Genomic DNA, 16,799 nt, shown 5'->3' on the forward strand with positions numbered 1-16,799 from the left:
ATCAAAATTCTCTGACGTTAAATATGGTGTGCCTCAGGGCTCCGTTCTTGGCCCTCTACTTTTCTCTCTTTATATTTCACCTCTTGGCCAAATTATACGCAGTTATGGAATACATTCCCATTGCTATGCTGATGATATTCAGCTGCATGTGCCTATAAGGGCTGATGATCATACTCAAATGACTAATTTAGAGGCCTACTTGGCTATTGTGAAAAACTGGATGTCACTTAACTTTCTGCTTTTAATCTCAGATAAAACCGAGATGCTGGTCATTGGCCCTGCTAGACACAGACACCAATTTGATCAAGTAACAATAACAATCGACAACTCTGTAGTTTCACAAAGTGTGGCAGTCAAAAATCTTGATTTTACATTTGATCCCAGCCTTTCCTTTGATAAGCACATTAAAGAAATCACCAAGACTGCCTTTTTCACTTACGTAACATAGCTAAAATTCATTTTTTCTCTCTCCATGGCTAACGCAGAGACTCTAATACATGCATTTGTTTCATTCAGACTTGATTACTGTAATGTTCCGTTTTCAGGTCTGCCACATTCTAGTACTAAGTCTTCAGATGGTTCAGAATACTGCTGCTAGAATCCCAACTAAATCTAGGAAATTTGACCGTATTACACCAATTCTTGCCTCCCTTCATTGGCTTCCTATCCATGTTAGATCAGAATACAAGGTGCTCGTGCTGACTAGTAAAATCCTAAATGGGCTTGCTCCATCCTACCTGTCTGATCCCCTTAAACCATACATTCCATCTCGAGCTCTTTGCTCTCAAAATACAGGGCTCCTGTGTGTACCCAAAGCTAAAAACAAGTCAGCTGGTGGCAGGGCCTTTTCCTATCGCGCTCCGTTCTTGTGGAATAACCTGCCTGCTGCTGTCAGATAATCAGAGTCTGTTGAGTCCTTTAAATCCAAACTTAAAACTAATCTTTTTACCTTAGCTTACAATTAGTTGCCTTTGAGTGTTTCACAACCTGTACTGCATGGCAGGTCGGTTTTCTGTCTCACTGAATTTATCAACCACTGTTCTGCCAACGAGATTATAGCATGTAGATTATCGACTACTGCTAACTGTTCTCTTCTCTCACATGTCTTTTCTCTCTCTGAATGATGTCTTCTCCTTTCTCTTTTTCTGTGTGTGAATGGTGTCATGTGAGTCTCCCTTGTGTGCGCGTGCAGCCGGTTCTCCTCCCAGGTCTCCGTGGTGATGGTGGTCGCCACTTGGATGCTGCCTGGCATTCCCCTCATCACATTTTCTTTTTATATACACTACCGTTCAAAAGTTTGGGATCACCCAAACAATTTTGTGTTTTCCATGAAAAGTCACACTTATTCACCACCATATGTTGTGAAATGAATAGAAAATAGAGTCAAGACATTGACAAGGTTAGAAATAATGATTTGTATTTGAAATAAGATTTTTTTTACATCAAACTTTGCTTTCGTCAAAGAATCCTCCATTTGCAGCAATTACAGCATTGCAGACCTTTGGCATTCTAGCTGTTAATTTGTTGAGGTAATCTGGAGAAATTGCACCCCACGCTTCCAGAAGCAGCTCCCACAAGTTGGATTGGTTGGATGGGCACTTCTTTGAGCAGATTGAGTTTCTGGAGCATCACATTTGTGGGGTCAATTAAACGCTCAAAATGGCCAGAAAAAGAGAACTTTCATCTGAAACTCGACAGTCTATTCTTGTTCTTAGAAATGAAGGCTATTCCATGCGAGAAATTGCTAAGAAATTGAAGATTTCCTACACCGGTGTGTACTACTCCCTTCAGAGGACAGCACAAACAGGCTCTAACCAGAGTAGAAAAAGAAATGGGAGGCTGCGTTGCACAACTGAGCAAGAAGATAAGTACATTAGAGTCTCTAGTTTGAGAAACAGACGCCTCACAGGTCCCCAACTGGCATCTTCATTAAATAGTACCTGTTAGAGCCTGTTTGTGCTGTCCTCTGAAGGGAGTAGTACACACCGGTGTAGGAAATCTTCAATTTCTTAGCAATTTCTCGCATGGAATAGCCTTCATTTCTAAGAACAAGAATAGACTGTCGAGTTTCAGATGAAAGTTCTCTTTTTCTGGCCATTTTGAGCGTTTAATTGACCCCACAAATGTGATGCTCCAGAAACTCAATCTGCTCAAAGAAGTGCCCATCCAACCAATCCAACTTGTGGGAGCTGCTTCTGGAAGCGTGGGGTGCAATTTCTCCAGATTACCTCAACAAATTAACAGCTAGAATGCCAAAGGTCTGCAATGCTGTAATTGCTGCAAATGGAGGATTCTTTAACGAAAGCAAAGTTTGATGTAAAAAAAATCTTATTTCAAATACAAATCATTATTTCTAACCTTGTCAATGTCTTGACTCTATTTTCTATTCATTTCACAACATATGGTGGTGAATAAGTGTGACTTTTCATGGAAAACACGAAATTGTTTGGGTGATCCCAAACTTTTGAACGGTAGTGTATATTATAAATCCCTATAATTTTTTTTTACATGATGGTGCTGCTCGCGTGGCTTGGGTTCTGGACTGTTCCCGTGGCGTCTGGACACTGCTTGGCATCCTGCGCATCATATTCTTCATGAATTTTATAAGTCCATTATAATTCTATTCATCCTATTCTAATGTTGTATTGTGTAAATTGTGTAAACACAACATCCATTGCACGTTGTCCATCTTGGGAGAGAGAGCCCTCCTCTGTTGTTCTCACTGAGGTTTCTTCCTATTTTTTCTCCCTGTTAAAGGTTTTTTTTTTTTTTAGGGAGTTGTTCCGTATCCGATGAGAGGGTCTAAGGACAGGATGTTGTGTTGCTGTTAAGCCCACTGAGGAAAATTTGTAATTGGTGATATTGGGCTATACAAATACAATTGACTTGACTTGACTTGTGGTGACTCACTCAGGAAGAGTCAGCCACCCCAACCAGCATTATCAGGATTACACCACCACTTAGCCCCAGTGACCGATAAAACTAATGTGTGCACTCTGAGAAATATAGTTCTTCCCGTGATTGATTACGGTTGGTTATTCTGTACCTTATTAGTTACACATTCCATGTCGTCTTTTTCTGGTGTGTGAGTTTGTCAGTTTCCTGTTATGTGCTGTACCTCACTCATGCTGTTGTGTTCAGGGATCTGTGCCAGTCAAGTTATGCAACATAGCTGTCGTTTGTGTTGCTGTAATGCATTTTGTGTTACATCTAGAAGAGGGAGAATGTAGGGTTATGGTGTGGTCACTTTAAATTACCGGCGAGTACTTATGACGTACACAAGTAGCGACTTCAGTTGTAACTTAGCACGGAAGGGTGATTAAAGCAGTTTGAGTGTGTAAAACTTAAGCGGTCTACTCTGGCGTTTATAGGCATGTTACAGTACAGTTACAATGAAATTTGTTCTCTGCATTTAACCCATCCTATTATACAGGAGCAGTGGGCACCTGCAGCACCCAGGGATCAACTCCGGTTCTTCTTTCCATTGCCTTGGTCAGGGGCACAGACAGGAGTACTAACCGCAACTCACATGTCTTTTTTTTTATGCCCCCCCCCTTTTTCTCCCCAGTAATATCCAGCCAATTACCCCACTATTCCAAGCTGTCCCGGTCACTGTTCCACCCCCTCTGCCAATCCAGGGAGGGCTGCAGACTGCCATGTCTCCTCCGATACACGTGGAGTCGGCAGCCGCTTCTTTTCCCCTGACAGTGACCTAGCCAGGGGGACGTAGCGCGTGGGAGGATCACGCTATTCCCCCCAGTTCCCCCTCCCCCCAGAACAGACGCCTCGACCGACTGGCGGAGGTGCTAGTGCAACGACACATACCCACATCCGGCTTCCCACCCGCAGATACGGCCAATTGTGTCTGTAGGAACGCCCGAGGTAACACGGGGATTCAATCTGGCGATCCCCGTGTTCATGTTGGCAGGCAACGGAATAGACCACCACGCTACCCAGACACCCCATACATGTCTTTTCAATGCATTGCAATAATCAAGCCGAGACTAGATAAAAGCATGTACAACTTTTTGTAGATCAGCAATTGATAAAAATGGCCTAACTTTAGAGATTACCTTGAGCTGGAGAAAGCATGACTGAACAACATGTTTGATTTGATTATCAAAACTGAGGTTAGCATCGAATATTACCCCAAGATTCCTACAAGTCTGTTTCAGACTACTTGACAGACCACCAAGATTAGTACCAAAAGGGCTAATGGAATTTGGGGGACCGAACAGAATGACCCCAGACTTACACACACACACACACACACACACACACACACACACACATATATATATATATATAATATTTATTTGGCTTGGGATTTTTTCCCCAATTGTACTTGGCCAATTATTCCAAGTTTCTGAGCCATCCCGGTCACTGCTCCACCCCCTCTGCCAATCCAGGGAGGGCTGCAGACTACCACATGCCTCCTCCGATACACGTGGAGTCGCCAGCCGCTTCTTTTCACCTGACAGTGAGGAGTTTCACCAGGGGGACGTAGCGTGTGGGGGGATCACGCTATTCCCCCCCAGTTCCTCCTCCCCCCCAAACAGGTGCCTCGACCGACCATAGGAGGAGCCAGTGCAGCGACCAGGACATATACCCACATCCGGCTTCCCACCTGCAGACACGGCCAGTTGTGTCTGTTGGGATGCCCGACCAAGCCGGAGGTAACACGGGGATTCGAACCGGCGATCCCCGTGTTGGTAGGCAACGGAATAGACTGCCACACCACCTGGACACCCATCATCATTAAATTTAAGAACATTTTCAGACATCCAGAATTTAATGTCAGAGAGGCAAGTTGTGAGATTTGCTAGGCCGCTAGGATCTGTGGGTTTTAGTGGCATGTATAACTGAGTGTCATCAGCATAAAAATGGTAAAACATCATGATTTTGAATAACCTGGCCAAGAGGCAGCATATATATATATATATATATATATATATATATATATATATATATATATATATATATATATATATATATATATACACTACCGTTCAAAAGTTTGGGATCACCCAAACAATTTTGTGTTTTCCATGAAAAGTCACACTTATTCACCACCATATGTTGTGAAATGAATAGAAAATAGAGTCAAGACATTGACAAGGTTAGAAATAATGATTTGTATTTGAAATAAGATTTTTTTTACATCAAACTTTGCTTTCGTCAAAGAATCCTCCATTTGCAGCAGTTACAGCATTGCAGACCTTTGGCATTCTAGCTGTTAATTTGTTGAGGTAATCTGGAGAAATTGCACCCCACGCTTCCAGAAGCAGCTCCCACAAGTTGGATTGGTTGGATGGGCACTTCTTTGAGCAGATTGAGTTTCTGGAGCATCACATTTGTGGGGTCAATTAAACGCTCAAAATGGCCAGAAAAAGAGAACTTTCATCTGAAACTCGACAGTCTATTCTTGTTCTTAGAAATGAAGGCTATTCCATGCGAGAAATTGCTAAGAAATTGAAGATTTCCTACATCGGTGTGTACTACTCCCTTCAGAGGACAGCACAAACAGGCTCTAACCAGAGTAGAAAAAGAAGTGGGAGGCCGCGTTGCACAACTGAGCAAGAAGATAAGTACATTAGAGTCTCTAGTTTGAGAAACAGACGCCTCACAGGTCCCCAACTGGCATCTTCATTAAATAGTACCTGTTAGAGCCTGTTTGTGCTGTCCTCTGAAGGGAGTAGTACACACCGGTGTAGGAAATCTTCAATTTCTTAGCAATTTCTCGCATGGAATAGCCTTCATTTCTAAGAACAAGAATAGACTGTCGAGTTTCAGATGAAAGTTCTCTTTTTCTGGCCATTTTGAGCGTTTAATTGACCCCACAAATGTGATGCTCCAGAAACTCAATCTGCTCAAAGAAGTGCCCATCCAACCAATCCAACTTGTGGGAGCTGCTTCTGGAAGCGTGGGGTGCAATTTCTCCAGATTACCTCAACAAATTAACAGCTAGAATGCCAAAGGTCTGCAATGCTGTAATTGCTGCAAATGGAGGATTCTTTAACGAAAGCAAAGTTTGATGTAAAAAAAATCTTATTTCAAATAAAAATCATTATTTCTAACCTTGTCAATGTCTTGACTCTATTTTCTATTCATTTCACAACATATGGTGGTGAATAAGTGTGACTTTTCATGGAAAACACGAAATTGTTTGGGTGATCCCAAACTTTTGAACGGTAGTGTATATATATATATATATATATAACAGAAGGAGGGCCAAGAACTGAGCCTTGAAGGACACCACAACTCAACTGCGCCATTGAGGAAGTAGTTACCCAGAACAACAAGAAAAGTACTTCCATTGGTGAGGTAAGAGCATAATAAACTAAGAGCCCTTGATGCCTACCCAAGTCTCTAAGGCTAGCAATGTAAGAGGATACTATGATCAACTGTTTCAAAGGCAGCACTTAAGTTTAAAAGAACTAAAATCAAGAAGTCACCTGTCTGTCAGTACTGTCTGTGCTTCTCTTCTCCAGACCATTGGAGGAAGAAGCCGTGGAATTACGTGTATTAAAGTGGAACATGCTCCAGATCTTAATAAATTACTACAAAAAATTTTTGCCCAGTATCAGTTTAAAGATGGTCTTTCACCTTTATATGATAGAAAAACTCACAAAAGAGGTAGTGTGTTTAGCTGCTCACAGAGCAGACTGAGACCGGTGAAGAGATAAAACGACACACAGAATTGTGAAATTAAATTTATTTGACATTATTAAATATTTCTATTTGGAGACATTTTTCACATACATTAGCCCTTTAACAGGAGTCATGCTGATTCTAGGTAACGTAAGAGTATAATTACTCCTAGTATAGCACACCTGGTATTCAGGCCTGTAGGTCCAAATCCAAGAAAAATGATCTTGTCCCTCATTATTTGGAGAAACTCTACCCTTACATTAGCCCGTTATTATGACGATGTGCACTTTGCGTCTTTCGATTAAACCATATTTAAATAACACGAAAAGAGCCATCTCATTTAGAATTCTTCTTTGTACCTGTGTAGAGATAAACAAGTTTGAAGATTTAAAAAAAAAGCCACTTTAAATTCTCTCCATAATACACACTAACCACAGAATGGTTTCAAACACTATCAATATGCTACTGTCACATATATCAGAAACACTGTTCATCTTACTCTGTAAATTTAAACCTTAATACAAAATATTAATATTTTCATCCACTCACAAATGCTACTTTAACTGATGTTATGACATTTGCTATGGTACAAACATTAGTGTCTTGTACGAAGTTGACACAGGAGATAACTCAGCCCTTTTAAAGCAGACATGGTGTCGATAGACGTGCTGAAGTGCCCTTGTTTTTGCAGCTCTACTGTAAACTTCACCTCTAAGGCCTTGATTCAAGTCTTTATCACTTCAGAACTAATGCTGCGCGTGAGAGAGATAGAGCCAATGAGAGAGAACGTTGGCAGAGTACTGATTAGAATACAGGCCTTGCTTTGAAAAAACAAAAAACAAAAAAAACATGAACAAAACCAAACTAGGATGAGACCAGTAAGAAAATTTCAAAAATACAATTCTTAACAGCTGGCCTTATTTAGTTTTTACAGTAAAGGATTCTGACTAATTTTAAGCTGACGTTCATGCCATCTCTGGATTCCAAGTGTTTTACATACAGCAGTAACCTCCTGATCCAGACCAATCACACAAGTCAATCATGGTGAATATTTTTTATATTGGGTCTAGCCTCCCTCCCATTTTAGCACCATTTCAAAAAGACAGGCCTGCCCAAAAGTGAATAGTTCAACCACTGCTCTAGAGCCTGATTTAAAAGAAAGAAAGAAAGCCACTTTATTTTGTCATTGTACAGGTTACAATGACATGTGTTTTCTGCATTTAACTCATCCTATTGTATAGGGGCAGTGGGCAGCTGTGGTGCAGTGCCCGGGGACCAACTCCAGTTCTTTTTCCTATTGCCTTGCTCAGGGGCACAAACAGGAGTATTAACCCTAACATGCGTGTCTTTTTGATGGTGGGAGGAAACTGGAGCACCCAGAGGAAACCCACGCAGACACGGGGAGAACATGCAAACTCCACACACAAAGGAGCTGGTATAGCCTGGGGTTCGAACCCAGGACCTTCTTGCTGTGAGACAACAGTGCTAACCACTGAGCCAACGTGCCACCATTTATGGGGGTTATGTTGTTGAGATGTGACAAAACAGAACAGTAAATACCATCAGAGGCAGTACTAAGTTGTGCTGAGGGTCAGATATTATAGAATGAGTCATGATGGAGGAAAAGTGCACAATAAGCAAGTGTATGTCAGCTGATGTCACAGAAAACACTTCACACTACTAAGATGGACTTGACTGATGTGACTTTGTCTGTACTGCCACTGTTGTTTACAATTCTGCCCCTTTATGTTTGAACTACCTAACCACCTCAGATCAGTCCTCAAAACTGTGATTGGACCATCCGGGGCAGCCCAGTGGCCCAGTGGTTAGCACTGTTGCCTCACAGCATGAAGGTCCTGGGTTCGAACCCCAGACCATACCAGGTCCTTTCTGTGTGGCGTTTGCATGTTCTCCCGGGTCTGCGTGGGTTTCCTCTGGGTGCTCCGCTTTCCTCCGGGTGCTCCGCTTTCCTCCCACCATCAAAAAGACATGCATGTTAGGGTTAATACCCTTGCCTGTATCCCTGACCAAGACAATGGAAAGAAGAACTGGAATTGGTCCCTGGGTGCTGCAACTTCCCACTGCTCCTATACAATAAGATGAGTTGAATGCAGAAAACAAATGTCATTGTAACCATACAACTGTACAATGACAAAATAAAGTGGCTTTCCTCTTCTTCCACTTTTTTGGATGGGCCTGCCTTTTTGAATTCAGTCTTAACACGAGGTTTGCTAGACCCAACCTCAAAAAAGATCAACGTGATCCACTTGAAACAGTCCACAGGGCTAACACAGCAGCCCTTCGTTTGTGGTTTTAGTTTTGGCAGCACATTAGACTGTGTGGACCACACTAGATATGTTGTGATAGTTTGTATCCCCGCGCAGCATCTGTTTGGTTACCCGCTTCAGCATCTTATGAGAAGGTGGCGGTGAGGATGGCCTCTTGCTGCTGCTGATGGAGCATTCCGATGCCCACGGCGGGAGCCGGTAGAGACGGTCGACCAACCAACTGAAGCTGATAAGGGAAGAGGATGGGGTCCGTTATTCTACATTTTTCTATCCTTGGTTTTGGTTTTCCTCATTTTATGCTAATCTTAACTAATTCTTATTCCTCTCTATTTACTACAAATATTCTAGGGCCCAATCCCAATTACCCCCCTTGGCCCTACCACTTGGCCCTACCCCTCCATTTTGCACATGGCTGCGTAGGGTAGGGTGTCCCGTTTCTTTTGGGGATCGAGGGGTAGTGGTCATCTAACCCTCCAAATGGCCCTCCACCTCACCTCCTCACCTAGGTCGTCCGTCAGAATGCTCCACAATGGCCCTCCAAACGGACCATTTTCAGAGGCAGACTCCAAACGGAGTGGTAGAAGAAAATTCCTAAAAGCTTTTGTGAACTAAGGCAGTATAACATGGAACTTGGCTACTGGTGTGGGGAAAGAAGCCGATAAATGTATATAACTTGGTAGATAATCATGCAAACATTTTAAAACCCATTGGAATATCTTAGTTTAATGTCGATGCAAAGCAATATGTAATTGGATTGTTATAACAAGCATTTCAGAAAAACCACTATTCATGATGTCAGTAGAACTTCGTGCAAATGACGATTTGTGAGTGAAAGTACAGTAATTTCCATGTCCCATGTATGAAGCTTGAAAAATGATCCCGCTGCAAATTTTCTGCACTTCCCTGCTCACATGATATTAGTGCAGCGCAGGATAACACTATCTGAAGGGCTGAGCATAAGATGACACTGTCATAACCGTGACATGACACCTGTCATGAACATGAAGAAGACTTTGTGAATGTTTATGACTTGCCATTAAGTGTCATTCAGTCAATTATGTCATTTTTAATGCAAAGTTTACATCTTTTGAGATGTCTGTTTTTGAGCTACAGACATGTGAAGAATATCAAATCGAGTGGCTTGGTCCCACTCAGGTTGCTCCAACAAAGACATCTCAAACAATATCAACTTTGCATTAAAAATTACATAATTGACCAAATGACACTTAAAGACAACAGTCATAAACATTCATAAAGATTCCTTCATGTTGTGTGACCCAGGGGAGAGATTTCTATGGGCATGACTACACTGAAATAGCCGATGTGTAAACATGCTTCCTGGCTATTGTCAATTGATTAATCTGTCTTGTAAATTTGGTCAGATCTGGCACTATAATAGCTGGCAAGCAACGGTAGCAAGCAACAGGCTTTAATATAAACTGTATAGTACAATAATGTTATAACCATGTCCAGAGAAAATCAGGCAACTAATACAACTCTGAGCAACAGACGTAATTACAATGGTGATGACATAATGAGTAGTGTCTCATTTCCTAGGTAAAGATTTCATCTCTACACCTTGTAGCTCTGTTCTGAATGGCCACTACTCAGTAGAGGGCGCTCCGAAACTAAGGGTAGGGCCCGGTGGGGGGAGTCGTAATTGGGCCTCGATTTTTGTTACTTTTGCCATTGTGTATGATATTCTATTGGTACCGAAAATGTATATAACTATAATTAAAGCTGAAATCCAGGACATTACTCCATTGATAATTATTTTCATCCATCTAGACAATGGAGTCAGGTTATGTCTTTAACATGGTTGGAGACGCTCTCCATATACCGCTGTTAAAATTTTTGACCAGGTAGGACAAACACTGGTGCAAAGGCAAAAACACGTTTCCCTCTCAAACAGGAAAAAGGATTGAAATGTGATGATGATGTGGTGATGCTTCTGTTGGACAGCTAATCTACCAATACTAAAATCAATACTACAGTACAACAGTGTTCTCATATAGTTTGTGATACATTAGACTGCCTGTGTTAGCTTTGGTCTGTGGGTGCCATTTTGACAAGGGTGGATAGTCTTTAATAATAATAATAATAATTCTATTTATATATCACTTTTCTAAAACAATGTAACAAAGTGCTTCACAAAAATAAAAAAATAAAACCAGACAAGACAAAAACAAGAGTAAGACCAAATAAGTAAAAGTAAAAACAGTATAAATAAAAACAAATATCAAACACTTGTAAAAGCTTTCATAAAAAGAAAAGTTTTAAGACGAGATTTAAAAGAAGCCAGAGACTTGGTTTTACTTTACTGCTGAGCTGATGACACACTAGGGTTGGGTGCCAAACTCAATACTTTTAAAGGTACCGACAGAATTACATCAGTACTACCGAGTGCCTATTCACGTTAGATCAATCGATGTCAAATTCAGGTACCTTGAGACCGGGTTGTGTTGTTAATTGAAATAAATATTGATAAGATTCCTTATGAGCCTTTTGAAAAAGCCCTCCTAGTTTACCGCTTGTTGCAAGTGCCCATCTGGGCGAGAGAGTATACGTTAGAGAGAGAGAAAGAGAGAGAGAGAGACTAAATTACCCCTCCTTTAAACATGCAGCCTGTTCAAGTCCAATACAGTCAAGGCAATGGTGAACTGAACATGGTTGCACTTTTCCAAACTTTTTTTCCCCCCAATTGTATTTGGCCAATTATCCCACTCTTCTGAGCAGTCCAAGTCGTTGCTCCACCCCCTCTGCCGATCCAGGGAGGGCTGCAGACTACCACATTGCCTCCTCTGATACATGTGGAGTCGCCAGCCTCTTCTTTTCACCTGACAGTGAGGAGTTTCGCCAGGGGGACGTAGCACGTGGGAGGCTCACGCTATTCCCCCCAGTTCCCCCTCCCCCCCCGAAAAGGCGCCCCGACCGACCACAGGAGGCGCTAGTGCAGCAACCAGGACACACACCCACATCCGGCTTCCCACCTGCAGACACGGCCAATTGTGTCTGTAGGGTCGCCCGACCAAGCCGGAGGTAACATGGGGATTCGAACCAAAGATTCCCGTGTTGGTGGGCAATGGAATAGACCGCTGCACTACTGGGACGCCCCGCACTTTTCCAAACTTGATGCAGACGATGCTCGCTACAATATTTGTGATGCAAATACAACTGAAATGACATTTTTGTCATTACAGAGAGAGTAAAGTATCGAAAAAAGGTACCGTTGGGTACCAGTACCGAATTCTAGGTAGCAGTACCGGTATTGGTTCAAATGTGAACGGTACCCAACCCTTCAACACACAAGCGGCAAAATGTTACAATTACAGTGTTACAATTTCATTTAGCAGAGTTTTTTATCCAAAGCGACATACATCTGAGAGTTAATACAACACTACTATCTAGTCAGGAGGCGACAACGCAAGTAAGTGCCAAAAAAATAGGTTCAAGTCCAAAGCATAAACACCTTGTTTATGGTTCTTGTTGCCAGAAGGAGGGCCAGATCGAGGAAAAGGCAGATTTCAGCTTTGACAGTGGTGATATTTAAACTACGTGGTGACAAAGTTTTTATGTGTTGTTGTGTTTACATCTACACTGCTGCACTAGACTTGAGTTTGCAGAAGACAAAAGTTGATCTTATTGTGTGCATCATACTTAATTAACAGTTAAGTGAATAAGAATGATCATTTATGATTTATGTGTGACTCACCTTGCATGCCAGCTGCTTCTCAAACCTAGGAGCCACGAAGGACCAGGGACCCATGTTCTGAGGTTCTTCCTGACTCCAGATGAACTCTGCCAGGGAGAGAATGTGTTTTTCTCAATTAACAATTAAAAAAGAAAAAGAGGACCATGCTAACTTCTATGTAAATTGAAGATCCATGCTGGCAATAGAGGTGGTGTGAGGTGAGGCGAAGTAAGCAGAGGTCAGGGCTGCCCATGCAGGCTGTTTTGTGAGGTCAGCAGCAGAGGTCAGCTCAGGTCACCAGGCTGCTGCACGCTACCTTTGGCGTTGGGATATTTCCGGAGCTCCTGCTGTAGAGCCTCCAGAGGGAAAGGGCACAGCTCCTCTAGGCGGATTAAGGCTGTATTGTGGCTGGCCGCCGATATCTCTCTCTGCTTCAGCAGGGCATAGTAGTGTTTCCCTGAGCACAGCACCACCTTCTGGACACTGTTGGAAAGTACAGAGGTGAAACGGGAATAGGTGAATGTCCTGAGAAGTTTAATCGCCCTCCCATTGTGAACTTTGAAATACTTACACAAGCCCAGACATTTTTTTTCAGCTTATTATATTCAAGGCACTTTGAAATATTCCTGTTCAAATAGAAAGAACTATAGGGCCAATTTCACCTTATACAACCAAAAAAAATAAAATCGGTTGTTCCAAAACAAACAATATTTCAAAGACAGCAGAGACAGAGTTTCACTGAAAGTTTTATTTAATGTTAATGAAAGAACTTTTCATGCATGGAATTGAGATCATTTGATTAAATAAACATTAAGGCTTTTTAAAGGACCTACAACTTCAGCAGTTTGACTCCATGAGACGAGTCTTAATGTTGAGACCATTATTAGTTTAATACAGATTCTGTACCTGTCTGGTGAGACTGATGTATCACTCAACACCGGCTGGAAAGAAGTTCCTGGGGCCAACTCGGCCAGACTCGACACTGCCCCCTAAAAAAAAAAAGCACAACATTCAACCATCCGAATAACATTAATTTGTTCATTCTCTAAACCTGTTTCATTTGAATTGGGCCCCAAGGGGGCTGCAGCCTGTCCCTGCAGGCATTTGGTAGAAGGCTATCACTAAGTATTAAACATGAACATTTGTGCAATATGAACAATTTAATCTAAAGCGTCCAATTCACTAAGAATGTCATACAACACAGCACTCACAGAGAATCTCAGCAGGGTTTTGGGCCCAGCGACAATGAGCGGTTTCCGGAAGTTTCGGATCATTTGGCGCCTCAGCAGATGGAAGTACTGGGCTGGAGTGGTCGGGTTGATCACAGCCATGTTTACATTGTCACCGTCAACCCCTTCCTCCTTACTGTCACACATCTAGGGGAGGAGAGGACAGGACAATTTCAAGAGATGGCAGATGCACTGCAAACCATCTGAAAACTCAGTTCTGGAAGTGGCGTTCATGTCTTGGGGTTAGCCAATAAGTGTCCACATGAAGGGAATTTGACTTGGTGAGGGGCAAAGAAGTGAAGTAGTTTCAACGAATAAGTACCCTCTGTACTGAGTGCAAAAATCAAAAACTAAAAATTTTGACTAGTGAAATAACTCAAATGTTTTGTATCATTAAATAATGGTGGATGAAGCGCCATTAAACAGGTAATAACAGTAATAACAGTCCAGCAGACCTGTAGGAAGCGCTCCATGCGGCAGGAGGAGTGTTCTGGTCCCGCTCCGTCGTAGCCGTGAGGCAGCAGGATCACAATTCCTGACTGTAGGAGCCACTTAGCCTCACCTGGGGACACAGCCATTTCACTAACATGGAAAATCTCATTTACTATACCATAGTCTGACTAACTGATTCCTACTCATCCCGCACCATGAACGCTAATATAAAGTATTCCATTTTGTATGTCTATCAGTCTAGTTGTTATTTATTGAATGTACTGTAAGGATGATGACATAATCGACCAACACGTTTGCATTTGTTTAACCATATCTATCAAACTCAAAGCTAAAATCTTGAAGATTTACATGCAAACAAATGTCATTTTTGACACTTTCTATTGCTGGTGTATTTAAGACAATAGCTTATCCACTGATATTCAAATCATCAATACTTTTGTAGTTGCACACTTTAATTTTTATTTTCTGATAGAAATTGCCAAGAAAAATAAGAAAAATAAACACAGATATACTCAGAACTCACAAGAGCTGGCTTGTGCAGGCTAGATAAGCTCAACAAATATAAATTATTTTTGTGAACTCGAATACATGTCAGTGAATAAAACTTTTTTGAATGGGCATCTCTCATCAAATGTGATAGTTTTTCTGGTCTGACGTTGACTGAGATCCTGTTTTACCTTGTACCCATCAGCACCAATTAACCAGCAGGAACTGAAGAGCTCTTGGGAACGACTCACAGTGGAAACAGTTGGTGCAGTCAGGAGCTTACCTCCAGAGATGAAAGTATCAAAGATGATCTGTGCCCCATTGAAGAAATCTCCAAACTGTGCCTCCCAGATGGGCAGGAGCTTGGGCTGAGCAATGCTCATTCCATATTCAAACCCCAGTACGGCCTCCTCAGACAGCGGGCTGTTACACACCTGTTGGAAGATGTGCATAAGTATCGTAACAAAACAGACCAAAAAGGGGCACATGGAGAACAAAGAACACAGTAGAGGATGGTTGGGTAATGAAATGATCTGTGTGAATTCAAAAACGACTTATTTGTGCACTGTAGTGTTGTGGGGCAGCCTAAACCAGAACTGACGCCATCCATGTCAGTATCCTGTTGTAACTTTTGCCCATAACCAGATTTCATATTCAGCCTCAACACACACACACACACACACACACACACACACACACACACACACACACACACACACACACACACACACACACACAGTAACAATATGTATGTAATCAATTATTTGGAAACACTGTGTTACTTAAACATTTTTTACTGTGCTCCTCAATTTTTTTTTTAATTTAGGAGCGAGCACATGTGCTCCTTGGGAAAAACTTAGCGTTGAGCCCTGACACACTCACATTAGGGATCAGGACTTGAGTTCATGACTCGTAGTTCGAGTTGCAATTGAGCCACATAAAAACAGAACCGTAACTCAACTTGCAACTCGTCCCCCAGTAACATTAAATTTGACTCGGACTCACCGATAGTGACTTGTGAACAACTGGAGCATTTAACAATTGCAGTTTGAAAATCAGTGACATTCCTCAATGTGGACTGGATGGATGGTTTTACCTCCAGGAAGCCTTTCTGTTGGGTGTGAATGTGGTTGAGGGGGATGAACATGTCGTTGGTCTCCTGACACACAACCATGGCGTGGCGCTGGCTGAACGTGCCCCTCCCAACATCCTGTCCACTGATACGGATGTTAAAGCCTTCACAGTAAAGGAAAAAACACACTGAGTCAGTAAACCTGGCTGCGGTGCATTATGAATTAGAACCAGGGTTCCTACATTGGTTTATTGTGTTAATTGTGTTTCTGCACGAGTGCTCTTATCTATGTGAGGACACAGGGGAATGCAACATCATACCAAGATTGAGATTCTGATTATAAGCAAATGAGGTCTTTTCAAAAGAAGGACTTGGCTTGGTGGGATGCTCAGTGTCTACTATTACTACTGGTGGGATGCTCAATGTAAATACAAAAAAAGAAAAACCATAAAGTTCAATTCAATTTGCTCTGAGAGATTTGTCAACTGAATTTTGTTGTAGTGAGAAATATTCTGATAAGCTTTAAGAATTTCAAAGTTTGAGTTCTCCAGAAACAATAAAAACATGAATAAGAAGCTCGGAATATCTCTTAAAAGTATCTGCACTCTCTCAATAACTAAACAGGTAAAGTATGAAGAAATGAATTTGGACTAGGGGTTAATGGAAAAGTCTATATTTTGACAAATACCAGACAGCACTCTCACAAAACAAGACAAGTTTAATCTCAACTTTTTCCTCTTTTGTTCTTTGGGTAAGACCTTCATGACAGACACCAACCTTGACAGAGGAGTGAACCAAAAGCCATGGCCTCTGCGGTGGACCAGTCCAGTTTGGTGCCCTCCTCCAACTTCTGCAACCGAGCCTAGGATCACAAGGACAGCCATCATAACCACAGGACATGGCCACACCAGCAGTGAATGATTTAACCA

General features: G+C 42.0%; 1 protein-coding gene across 1 annotated transcript in view; it reads right to left on the reverse strand.

The window, feature by feature from the left end:
• Positions 1-8,720: 8,720 nt before the first annotated feature.
• Positions 8,721-16,799, reverse strand: part of dhtkd1 (dehydrogenase E1 and transketolase domain containing 1) — a 44,120-nt gene continuing 36,041 nt past the window's right edge. Inside the window, exons 9-17 of the mRNA XM_056282685.1 lie at positions 16,648-16,732; positions 15,895-16,034; positions 15,082-15,232; positions 14,315-14,421; positions 13,842-14,006; positions 13,537-13,619; positions 12,947-13,113; positions 12,652-12,737; positions 8,721-9,165 (exon numbers count right to left, since the gene is read on the reverse strand). Coding sequence (XP_056138660.1) covers positions 9,064-9,165; positions 12,652-12,737; positions 12,947-13,113; positions 13,537-13,619; positions 13,842-14,006; positions 14,315-14,421; positions 15,082-15,232; positions 15,895-16,034; positions 16,648-16,732 — 1,086 coding nt within the window. The 3' untranslated portion in view covers positions 8,721-9,063. The remainder of the gene's footprint in view (positions 9,166-12,651; positions 12,738-12,946; positions 13,114-13,536; positions 13,620-13,841; positions 14,007-14,314; positions 14,422-15,081; positions 15,233-15,894; positions 16,035-16,647; positions 16,733-16,799) is intronic.

The sequence above is a fragment of the Lampris incognitus genome, chromosome 6, assembly GCF_029633865.1.
Source record: "Lampris incognitus isolate fLamInc1 chromosome 6, fLamInc1.hap2, whole genome shotgun sequence".
NCBI classification, from domain to species: domain Eukaryota; kingdom Metazoa; phylum Chordata; class Actinopteri; order Lampriformes; family Lampridae; genus Lampris; species Lampris incognitus.